The following is a 17,059-nucleotide window of genomic DNA, read 5'->3' on the forward strand; positions in this document are numbered from 1 at the left end:
TGCGTGTCCCCCCCCCCCCCCCCTCTATGTTCTTAGGGTGAGCTGAGACAAACATTTAGGGGGGTTCAGCCCACCCGAAAAGTTTCTAGAACCGCGGCTGCGCAGGCGCTCCCTCCTCCATCTATCTGCCTAATCCCACATCACTTCACACAGGTCACACACACAGTAAAGCAGCGAAGTGGTCCTCCACAGTCCACACAATCGTTCTCCCCACTCATGATCAATGAAACTGTGAGGTGAGCATTGAGCAGTCAGAGTCGTTAGTAGTTACTTAATTAGCGCATATTGATATGCAAATTAGCGCGTAACGTTGTTTCGTAGGCTAAACAAAAGAACTTGTGGCTGTGCCTGCCAGACAAACAGGTGGACTGGAGGAAGGTAGGTAGGCTACCATGGCACCAGCCAGCCATGTCATGCTAGCTTGCAGTAAAGTGGGTGTAAATGGATGCAATGTTTTTTGAGAAACATATGGGCATAAGTGACAAACATATTTTCAAACGGGTCCCTTGTTATCTGAATGAAATTAAGCCCTTCAGAATCGCAAGTGGCTGCTTTACACAGCCTGTCTGATGTGATGATGATGATAGCTTAACATGCGTGCATGGCATGCTATTCCCTTTTCTTTCCTTCTTTCCCTATTTTTGCACGCTGTGGTGGTGGTAGCCTACCAACTTCCAACCAGTCAGATCTTGTTTGTTGTAGTGCTGTTGTTCAAAATTAAAGTACATTTTCTCAGATTTATTGGTGTCTTTCTAGTCACACAATTTAATAGTCAGTGTTTCCCATACACTGATCTATTTGTGGTGGTACACCCTACATAGATTTTGACCCCCACAAATACTGCCACATATTAATTTCAACTAGTTGACTGCAAACTCCTGCTTTAGTGCTTACAGTATATTATTATCTTGTCGGAATATTATTCCAGCCAATAAGTTAGGAAGTTCCCTTTTGATATAATTTTACTTTTGTTTTGCCTACAAAGCAAAATGTTACTTTACTTGAAACTCCCCTGAAGTGATTTTGGTATTATTTATGCAAGCATAATTCTACCATATAGAACCTGTATGCAGAATATATATAGTATATATAGGGAAACAATTATTTTTTCATCGCTGTAAAACCACAGAACGGTAAAGAAGATATTGATGTGTGTAGTTCTTCATAGATCTAGTCTCTTCATTTTGATCTCAAAGTGCGCCAGTTTGATCCATTTTTACTTGAAACTGTACAAAATTTTCTTCCGGGGGGGGATGCCCCCGGACCCCCCTAGGGGTTCAGCGGTCCATGACCTTTGGGTGGGCTGAGCCCACCCAAAGGTCTGATGCTAAAACCGCCCCTGCTGCCACATAATGCTTTTGACTCCGAACTACTAGTAGTGCGGACCAATCAGCATCGGACGGAGGAGGCGGTCCTAAGTGGTTGAAGTTAGCCCATGATAGATGGTGATAAACAGATCATTCATCCAATCACCTGCCAACAGTCTTTGGCAAGTTACTCAGCAAATGTAATTAGTTACTTATTACTTATTATTCCTTTAAAGAGTAATACAATTACTTTATTTATTACTTGGTATCAAAAGTAATTAGTTACGTTACCAGTGGCTCCTGCATTACATTACTGGCTTTCCTTGGGAAGCTAAGCAGGTCTGGCCAAGGATACTCCTTGGATGGGAGACTGGTGCTGGAGGACCAGTAGGAGATTTAATATAGCTCAGTGAGTAGGAGGTGCTCTTCCCCTCTGGTTCAAATGGTCTGATGAATAATCTGATCTGATGAATAATCTCCCCAATCGCCCAGGGCAGAGACAAGGGAGTGAGTGAGCACCATCCTTCGGATGAGACGTTAAACCGAGTTTCCTGACTCTCTGTGGTCATTAAAGATCCCATCAGCACTCTTCGCAAGAGTAGGGGTGTAACCCCGGTGCCCTGGCTATATTCCCAAACAGGCCTTCCTTCAATCATGGCCACCTAATCATCCCTCATTACTTAAAGGCCGGCTTTACCGTGGGGAATATGAATATATATTAAATCTCACGCCCCTAAGGTTTTCGAATCCGTTGAAATTTTTGAAATTGGTTGTTTCCCGCCAGAGATATCACCAGAAATCCACTCTGTGTGGAGGGGGGGGGGGTGGTGGAGGGGAGGGGCGGGTGCGGGGACCCGAAATACTACATTTCCCACAATGCACTGGGCTCGCGTGGCCTTCGTTTACATGCCCACCCCTCAGGCATTTGGCTGATATCAAACTCCAGTAGGTGGCGGTAATGCACATATATGTTTGCCAACCGCCATAAAACTCAAAGAAGAAGAAGAAGGCTTCGACAATAAAACAAGAGAAGAAGAAAAAATCGAAAATAAATCGAAAATAAAATTGCACCAAATTGCACCAAATTTAAACCGATGTATATATGTCGGGAGATGTCTTCATAAAAAAAAATTCATGCATTTTAAGGCATTTTCGTAGGAGTTACGCGCATCTGATGTTGTAACTATTTTCTGTAAAAATGTGTAAAAATGGGTACATTGCTCAGCGTTGATTTCCTTACTTCAACTCACCTACTACTAGATGTAAAATTTGACGAGCTTTCCAATGCCGCCAGTCCCGTGTCTTTTGGTGCTTCCGTTCCAGAGATATGGTCTCTTGGCAAGGAGCTATGGAAAGCTAACCTAGCTACAGTATGCTATGCGGTTGAACAAGATGGCTGCCTTTTGCTTTTCGTCGAGAGCTCTGAAGGGGCGTGGAGGACCTCTAGAGGCGGGACCATGGCTCACAAGACTTGTAGTTCATAGGCGCTCAAGTTCCGCAAGCGGGGAGGGAAGCCGGGTGACGCGTAACGCGTCATCCGGCCTCCCTAAAATATGTGAGAGATGCCTGATAGGTCAGGCAGTGAAGCTCCAATTTCAAAAATTTCAACGGATTCGAAAACCTTAGGGGCGTGAGATTTAATATATATTCATATTCCCCACGGTAAAGCCGTCCTTTAATTGGCACATTCAGTCCTCAACTCTCCACTGTGACAGCTGATGTGTGGTGAGCGTTCTGGCACAAACTGGCTGCCGTGCATCACCCAGGTGGGTGCTACACATCGGTGGTGGATGAGTTGAGTTCCCTCTCCCTCCCTCCAAACTGCAAAGTGCTTTGAGTGTCTTGAAAGGCGCTATATAAATCCAATCAATTATTATTAGTAGTAGTATTGTAACTTTACTATTACTTTCGCAAGCAGCCCCAACCCGTTCCATAAAGTGACATACAACCTGTTTAGCCAGCTCCTTTTAGAACTGAATCCACTTTATTGGAACAATAATTAACTTTACAGGAGGAGTCAACAATCAGCCGAATCACGTTCTGGCAATGCAGTAGTCTCGCATAGTCAGACCTATATCCACACCTCGTTTTAGCGCTGGAGAAAGTAATGGAGTAAGTTGAAGTTACTTTGATTGGATAACTGTAATATAATTACTGTTTTGGAAATTGTAATCCCTTACATTATGAGTTACTAGGAAAGTAATAAAACTACAGTAATGTGTTACTTTACTTTACTGCCCAACACTGCCTGTCAATTTTTTTTAAGTGCCTGCCCTTTTCCAAACCGTTCCTGAGGATGAGTTCCCAGATGGTTCTGTGTAATAAACCATCTGGCGCGTCAGGTCAGTCTTGCTCAGCACTTGAACAGAAGCCCAGCTATTTCTTCTCACTCTGTGCCAGAAGCAGCTATTTCTTCTCACTCTGTGCCAGAAGCAGAGAGATCTTGACTGTAAGGCAGCATGTTGGGAAGAGGCCAGCTGCTGACTGTGGTGTTTTCATTCTGTTCCTCTCACCTCTGGCTTTCTTTTTATTATTGATTGTTCTTATTACCGGTTACCCTGCAACTAAATTGATCGATGTCCGTTGCCAGTCAGCCAGTTCTTCATGGCTTGGGTATGTATAGATTATTTACTACTACAGTAGTATTTTATTCACAAATTGGTAACATTTCATCAAGGTCAACTTAAAGTCGAGCTGAACCCAAAAATGACTTTTATTTTCTTTTAGTTCAAATACCTGGGTATGCAGTGCACCTGGGGATGCAATTCTCGGCGGGGATGCGGAAACGTTCACGGCACATACCGCAGGCGCAAATTAGAGCCGTGCCAAAATCATCTGTGCCCCCAAAATGCCAGCGCAAACAGGATTTGGGCGGTCTTAACTACCAGAATTATTCACAGGTGTGGCCAGGCAATGCTGGGCATTACGTCAATCAAAACCAATCAGATTCCCGTCTCGCGATCGCTGTTTGCGCGAGGCATGCAATATACTCACTCGTGCGAGGACAGAGAGAGATGGAGAGAGCTTATTGACAGATCGTCTGTGGTGCCAACGACCCTCCGGGTTATGAAGGTAAATAGCCTATGTCCATTGTCCAACAAGTTTTCTCAATTAATTTCCCTCTTTGCGATGTGATAAAAGTTTCTCAGTGAGTTATAGTTGATTGCCTCACTGAATTATCTGCTAATACCCAATTTTAGGAGCAGAATTCGATGTATTATGGTGTGCTCCCAGGCTGCACAGCGAGGTATTTAGCGCTAAGAGGTGCTTTTCAAAGCTCTTAGCGCAAAGTAATTGCGCGCTGTTGATGATAGGATAATGCCATCTATCCCCACATTTTAGTGCTGAAACGCCTGCTTTAGCATGTGGCAGGCCTATGCCCAGTACAATTATAACAGGCATGCGCTTGTCCCCGCCCCACGGCGTTAACCGAGGGCAAATGCTAAATTACCGCTTTTGGGAAGATAGGGCCCTAGATCTTCAGATTGAGTTTGCGTTCTAGTGAAGTGTAAATCCACTTTGCTATATTTTAATCTTTGTGTCTAATGTGTTTTACTCAAAAACACTAAAACTAAGACTGGCTAAACTGGCTGCCGTGCATCACCCAGGTGGGTGCTACACATCGGTGGTGGATGAGTTGAGTTCCCTCTCCCTCCCTCCAAACTGCAAAGTGCTTTGAGTGTCTTGAAAGGCGCTATATAAATCCAATCAATTATTATTAGTAGTAGTATTGTAACTTTACTATTACTTTCGCAAGCAGCCCCAACCCGTTCCATAAAGTGACATACAACCTGTTTAGCCAGCTCCTTTTAGAACTGAATCCACTTTATTGGAACAATAATTAACTTTACAGGAGGAGTCAACAATCAGCCGAATCACGTTCTGGCAATGCAGTAGTCTCGCATAGTCAGACCTATATCCACACCTCGTTTTAGCGCTGGAGAAAGTAATGGAGTAAGTTGAAGTTACTTTGATTGGATAACTGTAATATAATTACTGTTTTGGAAATTGTAATCCCTTACATTATGAGTTACTAGGAAAGTAATAAAACTACAGTAATGTGTTACTTTACTTTACTGCCCAACACTGCCTGTCAATTTTTTTTAAGTGCCTGCCCTTTTCCAAACCGTTCCTGAGGATGAGTTCCCAGATGGTTCTGTGTAATAAACCATCTGGCGCGTCAGGTCAGTCTTGCTCAGCACTTGAACAGAAGCCCAGCTATTTCTTCTCACTCTGTGCCAGAAGCAGCTATTTCTTCTCACTCTGTGCCAGAAGCAGAGAGATCTTGACTGTAAGGCAGCATGTTGGGAAGAGGCCAGCTGCTGACTGTGGTGTTTTCATTCTGTTCCTCTCACCTCTGGCTTTCTTTTTATTATTGATTGTTCTTATTACCGGTTACCCTGCAACTAAATTGATCGATGTCCGTTGCCAGTCAGCCAGTTCTTCATGGCTTGGGTATGTATAGATTATTTACTACTACAGTAGTATTTTATTCACAAATTGGTAACATTTCATCAAGGTCAACTTAAAGTCGAGCTGAACCCAAAAATGACTTTTATTTTCTTTTAGTTCAAATACCTGGGTATGCAGTGCACCTATTTAATAATGTATGCAAAGAAAATCACAACAATCTAATTTCTTTAGTTTTTCACACTTTTTCAAATCAAAAGTTCATTTTTCAAGATTTCATTGATAACAGTAATGTACAGTTTGCTGACGTCACCTAGTACTATCAAATTTCTACCCCATTTCAACCAATCATATCAGGACATGCAGCTGAAATAAACGGACTAATATGTACGTGACGAACGGGTTCAGTTCGACTTTAATGATTCTTGTATTTCATCTATAGTGTTTACTGCTTCTAGTCCATATTGTTTGGCTGTGTGTTGTTCCTTCATGTTGCTTGCATGGATATATGTGCTGTAGTGCTGTTTGTTGTGGCTGTTTTATTGTACTGTTTTTTAAGAAATATAACATTTCTTTTCATTGCTTTGCTGATGACGTGCAAATTTATTTGCCCTTAAAAATAAAAGGCAAAGAGAGCACAGAATCAGCTGTCGGTTTGCATGAAGAGAATAGTTCCTTAGTAACCAACATAGCAACCATTAGCCTATCATCTTCAGAACTGACCGCGGCATTTGCGGAGGCCTCCGCAGAGTTTCATTTCTTGACAGCATACAGTAGACCCCATGCAATCGCGAACACTGGACACACCACAGGAACCATAAATATTCCATTACAGTTACAATTTAAATTGGTGGTATTCTGAATACAGTTCCTTTCTTAAAAAATAGAATACTTGAGGAGAATACTTTTATTTGTTTGTTTTGCCCCCAAACAGATTAAACTGTGTTTGTGTTTTTTGTAAAGGACAGTAACAGACCAAAAACCAACTACATGAAGAAAACCGTCATATGCAGGTGCATAGCCTCTTGGAATGTCTACCATGCAACATTTGTTCCATTAAAGGGAGGGTTGGTTTAAAAGATGCTCAGAGCCCATCTACAATCACTCACACTATCACACACATAATGATGTTCATCACATCACTTTTCCTCCTATGATTTGTTTTCTATAGTATAAAGTCGTACTTACCATATATTATTTGTGTTATTGCCAGCTAGAGGGCTAGCTGACCATGCTAATGTTTGTCTTAGCTTAGATTTGCTGTTTATTCTGTCTTCTATTCTTTTACTTTGTGTTTTTGTATTTTAATTATTGTGTCATGTAATGTATATTTTGTCTTGGACCCCAGGAAGACTAGCTGTCGTCTAGGCTGCAGCTAATGGGGATCCTTTTAATAATGAATGAATAAAACAGCTCGCACACTGCAAAGGCTCCAGTGAATTATACCCTATCTTCGTACAGGCGATATCCCCTATTTACGCTTGCGCACCTGTTTGCGCCTGCCTTAAGCCAGGGAAGATACCGGTCTGCCTTGCGCATTTGTCCAGGTGTTATGCCGAGTTTTGCACCCCCGCCCGGCTGCATCCCCACCTCACGGGAGCATATTGTAGTGATTTATACAGAAATGTAACTGTTTAAAAGTGATATAATTGTCTGGGTAGACGTGACCTCCCTGATTTCTAAGTTAAAACAGCCCCGAAATATGTTGGGGATGCAATTCTCGGCGGGGATGCGGAAACGTTCACGGCACATACCGCAGGCGCAAATTAGAGCCGTGCCAAAATCATCTGTGCCCCCAAAATGCCAGCGCAAACAGGATTTGGGCGGTCTTAACTACCAGAATTATTCACAGGTGTGGCCAGGCAATGCTGGGCATTACGTCAATCAAAACCAATCAGATTCCCGTCTCGCGATCGCTGTTTGCGCGAGGCATGCAATATACTCACTCGTGCGAGGACAGAGAGAGATGGAGAGAGCTTATTGACAGATCGTCTGTGGTGCCAACGACCCTCCGGGTTATGAAGGTAAATAGCCTATGTCCATTGTCCAACAAGTTTTCTCAATTAATTTCCCTCTTTGCGATGTGATAAAAGTTTCTCAGTGAGTTATAGTTGATTGCCTCACTGAATTATCTGCTAATACCCAATTTTAGGAGCAGAATTCGATGTATTATGGTGTGCTCCCAGGCTGCACAGCGAGGTATTTAGCGCTAAGAGGTGCTTTTCAAAGCTCTTAGCGCAAAGTAATTGCGCGCTGTTGATGATAGGATAATGCCATCTATCCCCACATTTTAGTGCTGAAACGCCTGCTTTAGCATGTGGCAGGCCTATGCCCAGTACAATTATAACAGGCATGCGCTTGTCCCCGCCCCACGGCGTTAACCGAGGGCAAATGCTAAATTACCGCTTTTGGGAAGATAGGGCCCTAGATCTTCAGATTGAGTTTGCGTTCTAGTGAAGTGTAAATCCACTTTGCTATATTTTAATCTTTGTGTCTAATGTGTTTTACTCAAAAACACTAAAACTAAGACTTTGTTCTGTAATATCAGTTGCAGGACATACAACACATTGTGTTTACATACTTGCATAACCTTTACTCTGAAGACAGTGACAAGAGGCCTGTACTACAAAGCAAGATTAGTGGTTTAGCGAGGTAACTTCAGGTTTAAACCTGGTTTAGCCGTACTACAAAGCAAGTTAACTTCTTACCAACATATATTTCCATAGCAACTTATGCTTCACACTTAACCTGGTCCGCAGCAGGTTAAGTTGCAAGGATAAGATTAGACCTTAAATACACCGCCCACGAACCAATCGAATCAGCAGTTTGGAAAAATGGCCAACCCCTTTCTGGATAAGTTTCCCATCTAGGAAGGAGCACGAATTGTAATGTTGAACTAGAACGGGCTAAATTTGCTGAAGCAAATTTGATTGTGCTTGCTCCCTCGTGATGCTCCGCCCCCCTTGCACCGCCCCTGCCTTAGACCCCGCCCTCCCATCCAGTATCAATACAGCCCCAATCGGCAATGTGTAGCTAGGACGTGTTTAGGCCGTTGCAAGGGTGTATTAACTGGATGCTATGGTGTTTTCGGCTCATCGGTATAGGGCATTCGTAGATCGTTGCTAGGGTGTACTAAGTAGTTGAGTGCGGGAAATGGGCGGGCCTTTGTGAGTACAAGCGGGAGGAGCCAAGGAAACCAGGGCAGAAAGAATTTTGATCGTAGAAGCTATGGTTCCAAACTTACAAACCAAAACGTAAAGAGGGCAGCTATAGCGCCACCGTGAGGTCAATTGGTATAATTTTTTAGGCCAGATTAGAAGAGTACTCTATGAACCTATGTACCCAATTTGGGAACAGTCGCTCTTACAGTTTGTGAGATACAGCTACTGAATGCTGCTATAGCGCCCCCTATAGGCGAAATGACACCATTTTATTTTTATCATCTCAGAGTACATATGTGCATACCTGGACCAAGTTTGGTTCGGATCGGACAATGTGGTCCAGAGTTATGGCGGTTTTTGTGAAGTAGGCCCCACCCACCCCCGCCCCCTACAGGCCAAATGACACTTTCTTTTGTGAAATCAGCTCAGAAGTGTCAAGTGTCAATACAAGAAGGAAGGCTGGCCATAATTCCAATGAATCAGCACTTCCTGCCGCCCTTCAAAATAAACCAATTTAGAAGGTACAGGTACTGAATGCTGCTATAGCGCCCCCTAGAGGCGAAATGACACAATATTTGTCCTATAGGCTCAGAGTACATCCGTCCACACCTGTACCAAGTTTGGTTAGCATCGGACGATCTTTGTGAAATAGGCCCCACCCACAGAACTTTGGAAGTCGATTATATCGCAACGGTGCGGAATTTAAAAAAAACGCAAAATAAGTTTTGTGCGGGACAGTCCACACACGCTCTGTGATGTGGTTTGGTGAAGATCGGGCAAAATTTGAAGGAGAAATAGCGAAAAAACACTTTTCGACAAAATTCAAAATGGCGGAAAATCTAGTTAGACGGAAATGGGCGGGACCTATATCAGCAGATGCGGAATGACCCAAGGAATCCAGGGAAAAAAGAATTTTGAATGTAGCCCTTACGGTTCAAAAGTTATGGACCAAAACGTAAGGATGGCTGTTATAGCGCCACCATCTGGTCAAATAATGTAATTTTCCCGCACAGAGTAAAAGGTGACTCTGTAAACCTACCTACAAAGTTTGGTAATGGCAGGTCATACGGTGTCTGAGCTAGAGCTAATTTAATGCCAACGATTTCGAAACCCCATTCAAGTGAATGGGAAAAAAATCGTACGTTAACGCCAATATCGCGAAAACTGGCAAACGAAACCCTTAGCAATCCAAATGCACACGATTCCTCGATGAGCCGCACGTTTTGATGTCTCCCATGTCTGTGTAGTGTGAAAACTGTAGGAGAAATGGCGAACCAAAGTTTTGGATAGAAGAAAAATAATAATATTAAGTATGAGAGATTCTAAGATTGTGCTTGCCTATCTGCAAGCACAATAATTAATCAAGGACGAATAATTTAATTAAGCCCTACTTCCCACTTTGGAATATGTTTTTATATATTCATTTTAATGCTCTCAAGTAGCCTAGATACGTTGTTTGACCCCGCTGATCGATTGCAGCTGAATAGTGAGTGGAGAAATATCACTAAACCGGCATAAAAAGGTTACATAAACGTCTCCAAAGCGCACGGTGCCGTGTGCGCAACGGAGCTGAGACTGACGTTGGGTTGGAATTGAAATGGTCATAGCCTACATGCTAGAATAGCCTACTACATCTAAGCAATTTAATATGGGATCACCTGCACATATCATCATCATGATGATTAATCATCTTAATCATATTAAGATGATTCATATCTAGGCTACTCCTGCATTTTGCAGCTGCAACGGTGTTGCTTTTGGCCTGTATGATGTGATGTGATTGAACATATTTCCAGCATCATTATATGAAATATGGAGATATGCGCTCTGCTGACAATAGCCTATAGGCTATATGTGACCACAAAATAGGCTATTTTTTATAAATGAAATCTATGCCCGCACGTACCGTGTCGATTCAGTTCAGAAGCATTTTTTTATTTTATTATCATTCTTTTTTTTATTGATTAGCATATAGGAATTATTCAATCAAATAGCCTAATAATGATCTCATTTGTGTTTAGTCGCACAGTGCGACTAAACACATCATGAGATCATTATTATTCATTGAGACTAAATGGTCTATACATACGGATTTTGGACTGAGATAGATTACACATTGCTTCCACAAAAGACTGTAGATAGAGAGCTGTAGATAGCCTACGAAACCGCTCTTCAAAGAAATTACTGGTGTGGATAAAAGTGGTCACTTTAGACAGTCATTCGGGAACAGTAATAATATCCAACGCAGATTTGTATTTGCGGTTTCAATAAATGAGGAAATAGGCGTGTCTGGCGCTGTCAGAGTTGGAGCAGTCCATATTGCACTGTGATTGGCAGTTGTTAAAAACCACGCCTCTTTTGCGGGCAGTGCCGGGCACGAGCTCCAGTGCACGGGCATTTTCATGTGCACGAGCTGTCAGCTAGATTAGAAAAACCTGGTTCGCGTTAACGAGTGGCAATCGACGTTCGTAGTACAAGTTAACTACAATCGAGCTGATCTGGTTTAGACAAACCAGATCAAGGGACAGATCCTGGATCTTCTTATACAACATTCGTAGTACAGGCCCAAGGTCATTCCTAGCTAAGCAAGTGTTAACTACATTCAGAGTGACCCAGACAAATGGGCTCAGCAAGACTATTTTTTAAGTATTCCAAAAGTATTCCAAAGTATTCGGAATAGGTTACTTCACTTGAGTATTCTAATGGAATACGTTACAAAATACATTTTAGTAGGCATGTATTCAGTATTCTGTCGTGGAATACATTTTAAAAGTTACCCTCCCAACACTACTTATAAATAAATAAACATAAATGTAAATGTAAACGTAAACAAACATAAAAGGCAGAGCAGGCTCAGGTTGTCGTCTCCATTTTGTTAGGAGGACTCAAAAGGTTACGGCCGACATTTGAGATGACATGGAGCCCTTTCTAGGAAGGAAAGTAGCCTGTGCTCAAATGAGGAGGGGGTGTGGGTGGGGAGGGGGAAGCAGTGGGGGGGGGGGGGGGGGGTGTCACTGAACTCACACACACACGCTGCTAATGTCAAGTCAGGACACACTTACGAAAAGACGAAACCTGCCCAATGTGAAATATTGCTTGTGTCACAGACTGTATGGTAGCACACGCGCACACACACACACACACACACACACACACACACACACACACACACACACGCTGGCTGGCTGCAGACCCCATGTGTCTGAGACAGAGTTGGTCAGCAATCTGAGCTGCAGTGCTGCTGACCAGTGTGTGCTTGGCACTGACCATGGAAAACTATCTGGCTACAGTATGTGAAAAGGCCACTGGTTGTCTTAGATTAAAAGACGAGTTAAGGTATCTTCAACTCTAAATGCATGATGTGTTTCATCATTTAGTCCACATTAGAGCCACAGAACCCACATTTGTTGAGATTTGGTCTCTGTGAGTCAAATCTGAGAATATGTTTATAGCTCGATCTGATTTTTCTAGAATCCCATTAAAATCTCTATTGTACCTGTAGGTATTGTAGAAGAAATAACAGAGAAACTATGTTCAAAATCATCATTATTCTACATTCTCTAATTGTGTTCACTTCTTGAAAATTAAATAATGGTGAAGTTTAATAATTAATCAATTTGTAGGGGACTCCCTGGATCTCCCTCAAGGACCCCGGACCCCACGTTAGGAACCATTGTTAGACAACCACACTTTACTGTTGGTAGCAGACACTGTTCAGACAAGAGGAAGGCAGCCATATTGCTGCTTGCAGATTGATCAGTTATTCTACCAGCAGTTCCTGATGTACAACAATGAGCAGTTATTCTACCAGCAGTTCCTGATGTACAACAATGCCAATAGCAGAATAGAAAACTGAACTTGTACTTCCTTCTTCCTTGATTTTTTTCCCTCAAACTACAGTTTATAACACTTACTAGAGTAGTGGGTCTGGAACCCCCAGGGGTCCTAGGGGGGTTCCAGGGGGTCCTCAGCAAAGAGGGGGGGGTAATTTATTTTCACTATAATTCCATCCATACGTAACACAAAGAATGTATGACTATTTGTGTCATGGGTTTCATACACTTTCTGTAATAAAACAAATAAAGCAAACATCTTATCCGATGGGGGTCCGTGGTCTAATTTGTGTCAGTTTAGGGGTCTTTGACGTGAAAAACCTTTGAGAACCACTGGAGAAAGCAAAGGGGCAAGGGCGACAGACAAGACAGTTTAGTGTCACACAGTCAGTCACCTCACCTCACTTTGAAAAACAATCCCACCTCATCAGACTCTTCTCTCTGACTTAGAACACTAGTGAATGGATCTACAGCAACATATCTCTCTTTCTTCCCCAGTTGTTATCACCATCTAAACGGGGAACACTGACAAAATGCCAAAGCTGGGTTCAGGAGGTCATGCTGGTACATGCAGATCATGTAGGCATCAGCATGATAGAAAACAGGCTAAATTAAGTTTTTCATTGAGGCCTAAAGGCTGTTCCGTTTTGAGCAGGAAAATCCGTCTAATCTCACATTGTAAAAGTTTTGTTTCCAGATCTGTGTGTCTTCGATGAGGATTAACTTTGTCAATGCCACAGAATCTAAGTACAGTGGCCGGATGTTTGGCTTCCTGAAAGTGTATAGCTACGTTTTGGATGTCTTTGGCTCTGAATGTCTAAACATGATAGACTTACCTTCTCTATTTGAACCTAGTGCTATGGTGCCTTCAATTAGACAATCAGCTGCCTGATTGAGTGCAGCTGGCTTTGGATTTGTCTTGATTTTCATTGTCAGACATTCTATCTGTAGCACTGATGATAGACTGAAACGTTTGCTGCTGCTTTTTAATATTTTTTTCCAGATTTTTTATCCCATTTTTATCCCCCTTTTAGTGCTAATTTAATTTATTTATCCTGGTTGCTACTCCACCCTCTGCCGATCTGGGGAGAGCCGAAACTGGCTCCATGCTTCCTCCGAGTCATGGGCAGTTAGCCCGCCGCTTCTTTTCACCTGACAGGGGAAGCTTCACCGGTAGGACATAGCACGTGGGAGGTTCACGCTATTCCAACCAGTTCCCCTCCCTCCAAACAGGCGCCCTTAACGACCAGAGGAGGAACCACATTAGCAACCAGGATATTGCATGTTTTGGTGAAGGGGGTTCCTATATGAAGGAAATCCCCGGGAGGCACGGGGAGAACATGCAAACTCCACACAGAAAGGCCCTTTTGACGACCCCACCCGGGCGGTGGGCACTCGAGGACATGCGGACGGGCACGCATTCCTTCAGCGTTCACAGCGTCCCAGGTGGGAATCGAACCCAGGACCTTCGAGCTGTGAGGCGACAGCGCTTACCACTGCACCACCGTACCCCCCGGCTGCTGCTTTTTAATCCACTTATTATTTTTGCACTTGTGAGCACTTTGTACACTGATGTCTTGAATTAAAATAATTTTTTTGCATTTGTGACCTGCTCTGACAAAATCAGTCACATATAGCAAAGGCCCGTTTGTGTAGAAACATGATTTTATGAGAAAATATTGATTTAGGCTATTTTGGGGTTTTATCAGATTTTAGTCAAATAAAGCATTGGCTTTTATTCTCTGTAAAGATTATTGTGAAATTTGAATGCTAAATATAGTTTTCAAGCTCATAAAGTTAGGGTGACAAGCATAACTAGCTTACTTTGTCAAAATTTGAGGCTGTTTTTCCTCAAAAACATTTTGGAAACAGTCATAAAGGGATAACATAAAGGGATGTATCACTCAATCTTTGGAGTACAAAGATAATTTTGATATCACCAGAAAGCTTACATTCTCCTCTTTCCAACAGTGTATAAAACTCAAAAAGTGTTTTGGGGTCAATGTGATTGAGCAGGTCACATTTGATCTCAGCCTTTTCCAGCCTTAACTCATTGGTGTCCAGATACTTCCACTGCCGTCCTCAAGTTCTGTCCTCTACATCGATGCACCCAAGACTGCTTTTTTGATGCCCTGAGTAGGCGCAGTATGATAGTATTTTCATTGTCTCGCATCATCATCTACGCACATTTGGTCCTCCACTTGGTGTCAGCACCTGACGCAGTTCCCTAGGATGTCCACTGGATGGCGTCCTGGGGCAACTCAAGAGCCTGGTTCGCCCACACAGCTGGGTTGCATCTTAATCAGCAGTGGCTGGTGCTACTTGGACTTGATTACATTTACTCTTATTTAAGCTCCCTTGTCTGTGGAGACAGTGCTTGGATATTATGGTCTGATACTAAAAACCTTGTTGTTACTCTTTAAGTTTCATAGTAAACTCCTTTTTTGAACCTTGACGCGTGACTCCTGACTCCACTTGATTTCTGCGTGTGGATCCGATTTCAAACCTGTGACACCTGAAGCCTGTACTACGAATGTTGTATAAGAAGATCCAGGATCTGTCCCTTGATCTGGTTTGTCTAAACCAGATCAGCTCGATTGTAGTTAACTTGTACTACGAACGTCGATTGCCACTCGTTAACTCGAACCAGGTTTTTCTAATCAAGCTCTCAGCTCGTGCACATAAAAATGCCCGTGCACTGGAGCTCGTGCCCGCAAAAGAGGCGTGGTTTTTAACAACTGCCAATCAGAGTGCAATATGGACTGCTCCAACTCCTACAGCGCAAGACACGCCTATTTCCTCATTGAATGAAACCGCAAATGCAAATCTGCGTTGGATATTATTACTGTTCACGAATGACTGTCTAAAGTGACCACTTTTATCCACACCAGTAATTTCTTTGAAGAGCGGTTTCGTAGGCTATCTACAGCTCTCTATCTACAGTCTTTTGTGGAAGCAATGTGTAATCTATCTCAGTCCAAAATCCGTATGTAGCTATAGACCATTTAGGCTCAATGAATAATAATGATCCGTGTCTGTACTTTGTTCAGTATATTGTATTTCAATTTGTAACCGTCAAATAAAATAAAATAAAATAAAATAAAATAAAATAAAATCAATGTGTTTAGTCGCACTGATTGAATAATTTCTATAGGCTAATCAATAAAAAAAAAGAATGATAATAAAATAAAATAAATGCTTCTGAACTGAATCGACACGGTACGTGCGGGCATAGATTTCATTTATAAAAAATAGCCTATTTTGTGGTCACATATTGTCAGCAGAGTCGCATATCTCCATATTTCATATAATGATGCTGGAAATATGAAGTTCAATCGAATCATACAGGCCAAAAGCAACAGAGTTGCAGCTGCAAAATGCAGGAGTAGCCTAGATATGAATCATCTTAATATGGGATCGCCTGTGTGCAGGTGATCCCATATTAAATTGCTTAGATGTAGTAGGCTATTCCAGCATGTAGGCTATGACCATTTCAATTCCAACCCAACGTCAGTCTCAGCTCCGTTGCGCACACGGCACCGTGCGCTTTGGAGACGTTTATGTAACCTTTTTATGCCGGTTTAGTGATATTTCTCCACTCACTATTCAGCTGCAATCGATCAGCGGGATCAAACAACGTATCTAGGCTACTTAAAAGCACAAAAATTAATATATAAAAACATATTCCAAAGTGGTAAGTAGGGCTTAATTAAAATAGCCAACAAGTGCAAGGCTTTAGTCCTTGATTAACATTAACATTGATTAACATTACTCATTCAACATTACAATTCGTGCTCCTTCCTAGATGGGAAACTCATCCAGAAAGGGGTTGGCCATTTTTCCAAACTGCTGATTTGATTGGTTCGTGGGCGGTGTATTTAAGGTCTAATCTTATCCTTGCAACTTAACCTGCTGCGGACCAGGTTAAGTGTGAAGCATAAGTTGCTATGGAAATATATGTCGGTAAGAAGTTAACTTGCTTTGTAGTACGGCCAAACCAGGTTTAAACCTGAAGTTACCTCGCTAAACCACTAATCTTGCTTTGTAGTACAGGCCCCTGGCCTCCATGCTGGCGCCAGCCGAGGTGAATAATGACTGGGTGTTTGGGGGTTAACTCTCACCTATGGATATGTGTCTGGAGGTGCCGAAGAAGGTGTAGAGCAGGACGGGGTAGAACGAGGAGTAGAGGCCGTAAACTGGAGGCACGGCAGCCAGCATAGCATAGGCTAGACCTGGGGAAGAGGAGAGACAGGAACATAAGATAGACATAGGCTAGACCTGGGGAAGAGGAGAGACAGGAACATAAGATAGACATAGGCTAGACCTGGGGAAAAGGAGAGAGACAGCA

The 17,059-nt window shown here is 42.6% G+C and overlaps 1 protein-coding gene across 1 annotated transcript in view; it reads right to left on the bottom strand.

The window, feature by feature from the left end:
- Positions 1 to 17,059, bottom strand: part of slc26a5 (solute carrier family 26 member 5) — a 79,596-nt gene that overhangs the window by 53,221 nt on the left and 9,316 nt on the right. Inside the window, exon 4 of the mRNA XM_083659437.1 lies at positions 16,833 to 16,943. Coding sequence (XP_083515563.1) covers positions 16,833 to 16,943 — 111 coding nt within the window. The remainder of the gene's footprint in view (positions 1 to 16,832; positions 16,944 to 17,059) is intronic.

The sequence above is a fragment of the Poromitra crassiceps genome, assembly GCF_964638095.1.
Source record: "Poromitra crassiceps genome assembly, chromosome: 2".
Lineage (NCBI taxonomy): Eukaryota > Metazoa > Chordata > Actinopteri > Beryciformes > Melamphaidae > Poromitra > Poromitra crassiceps.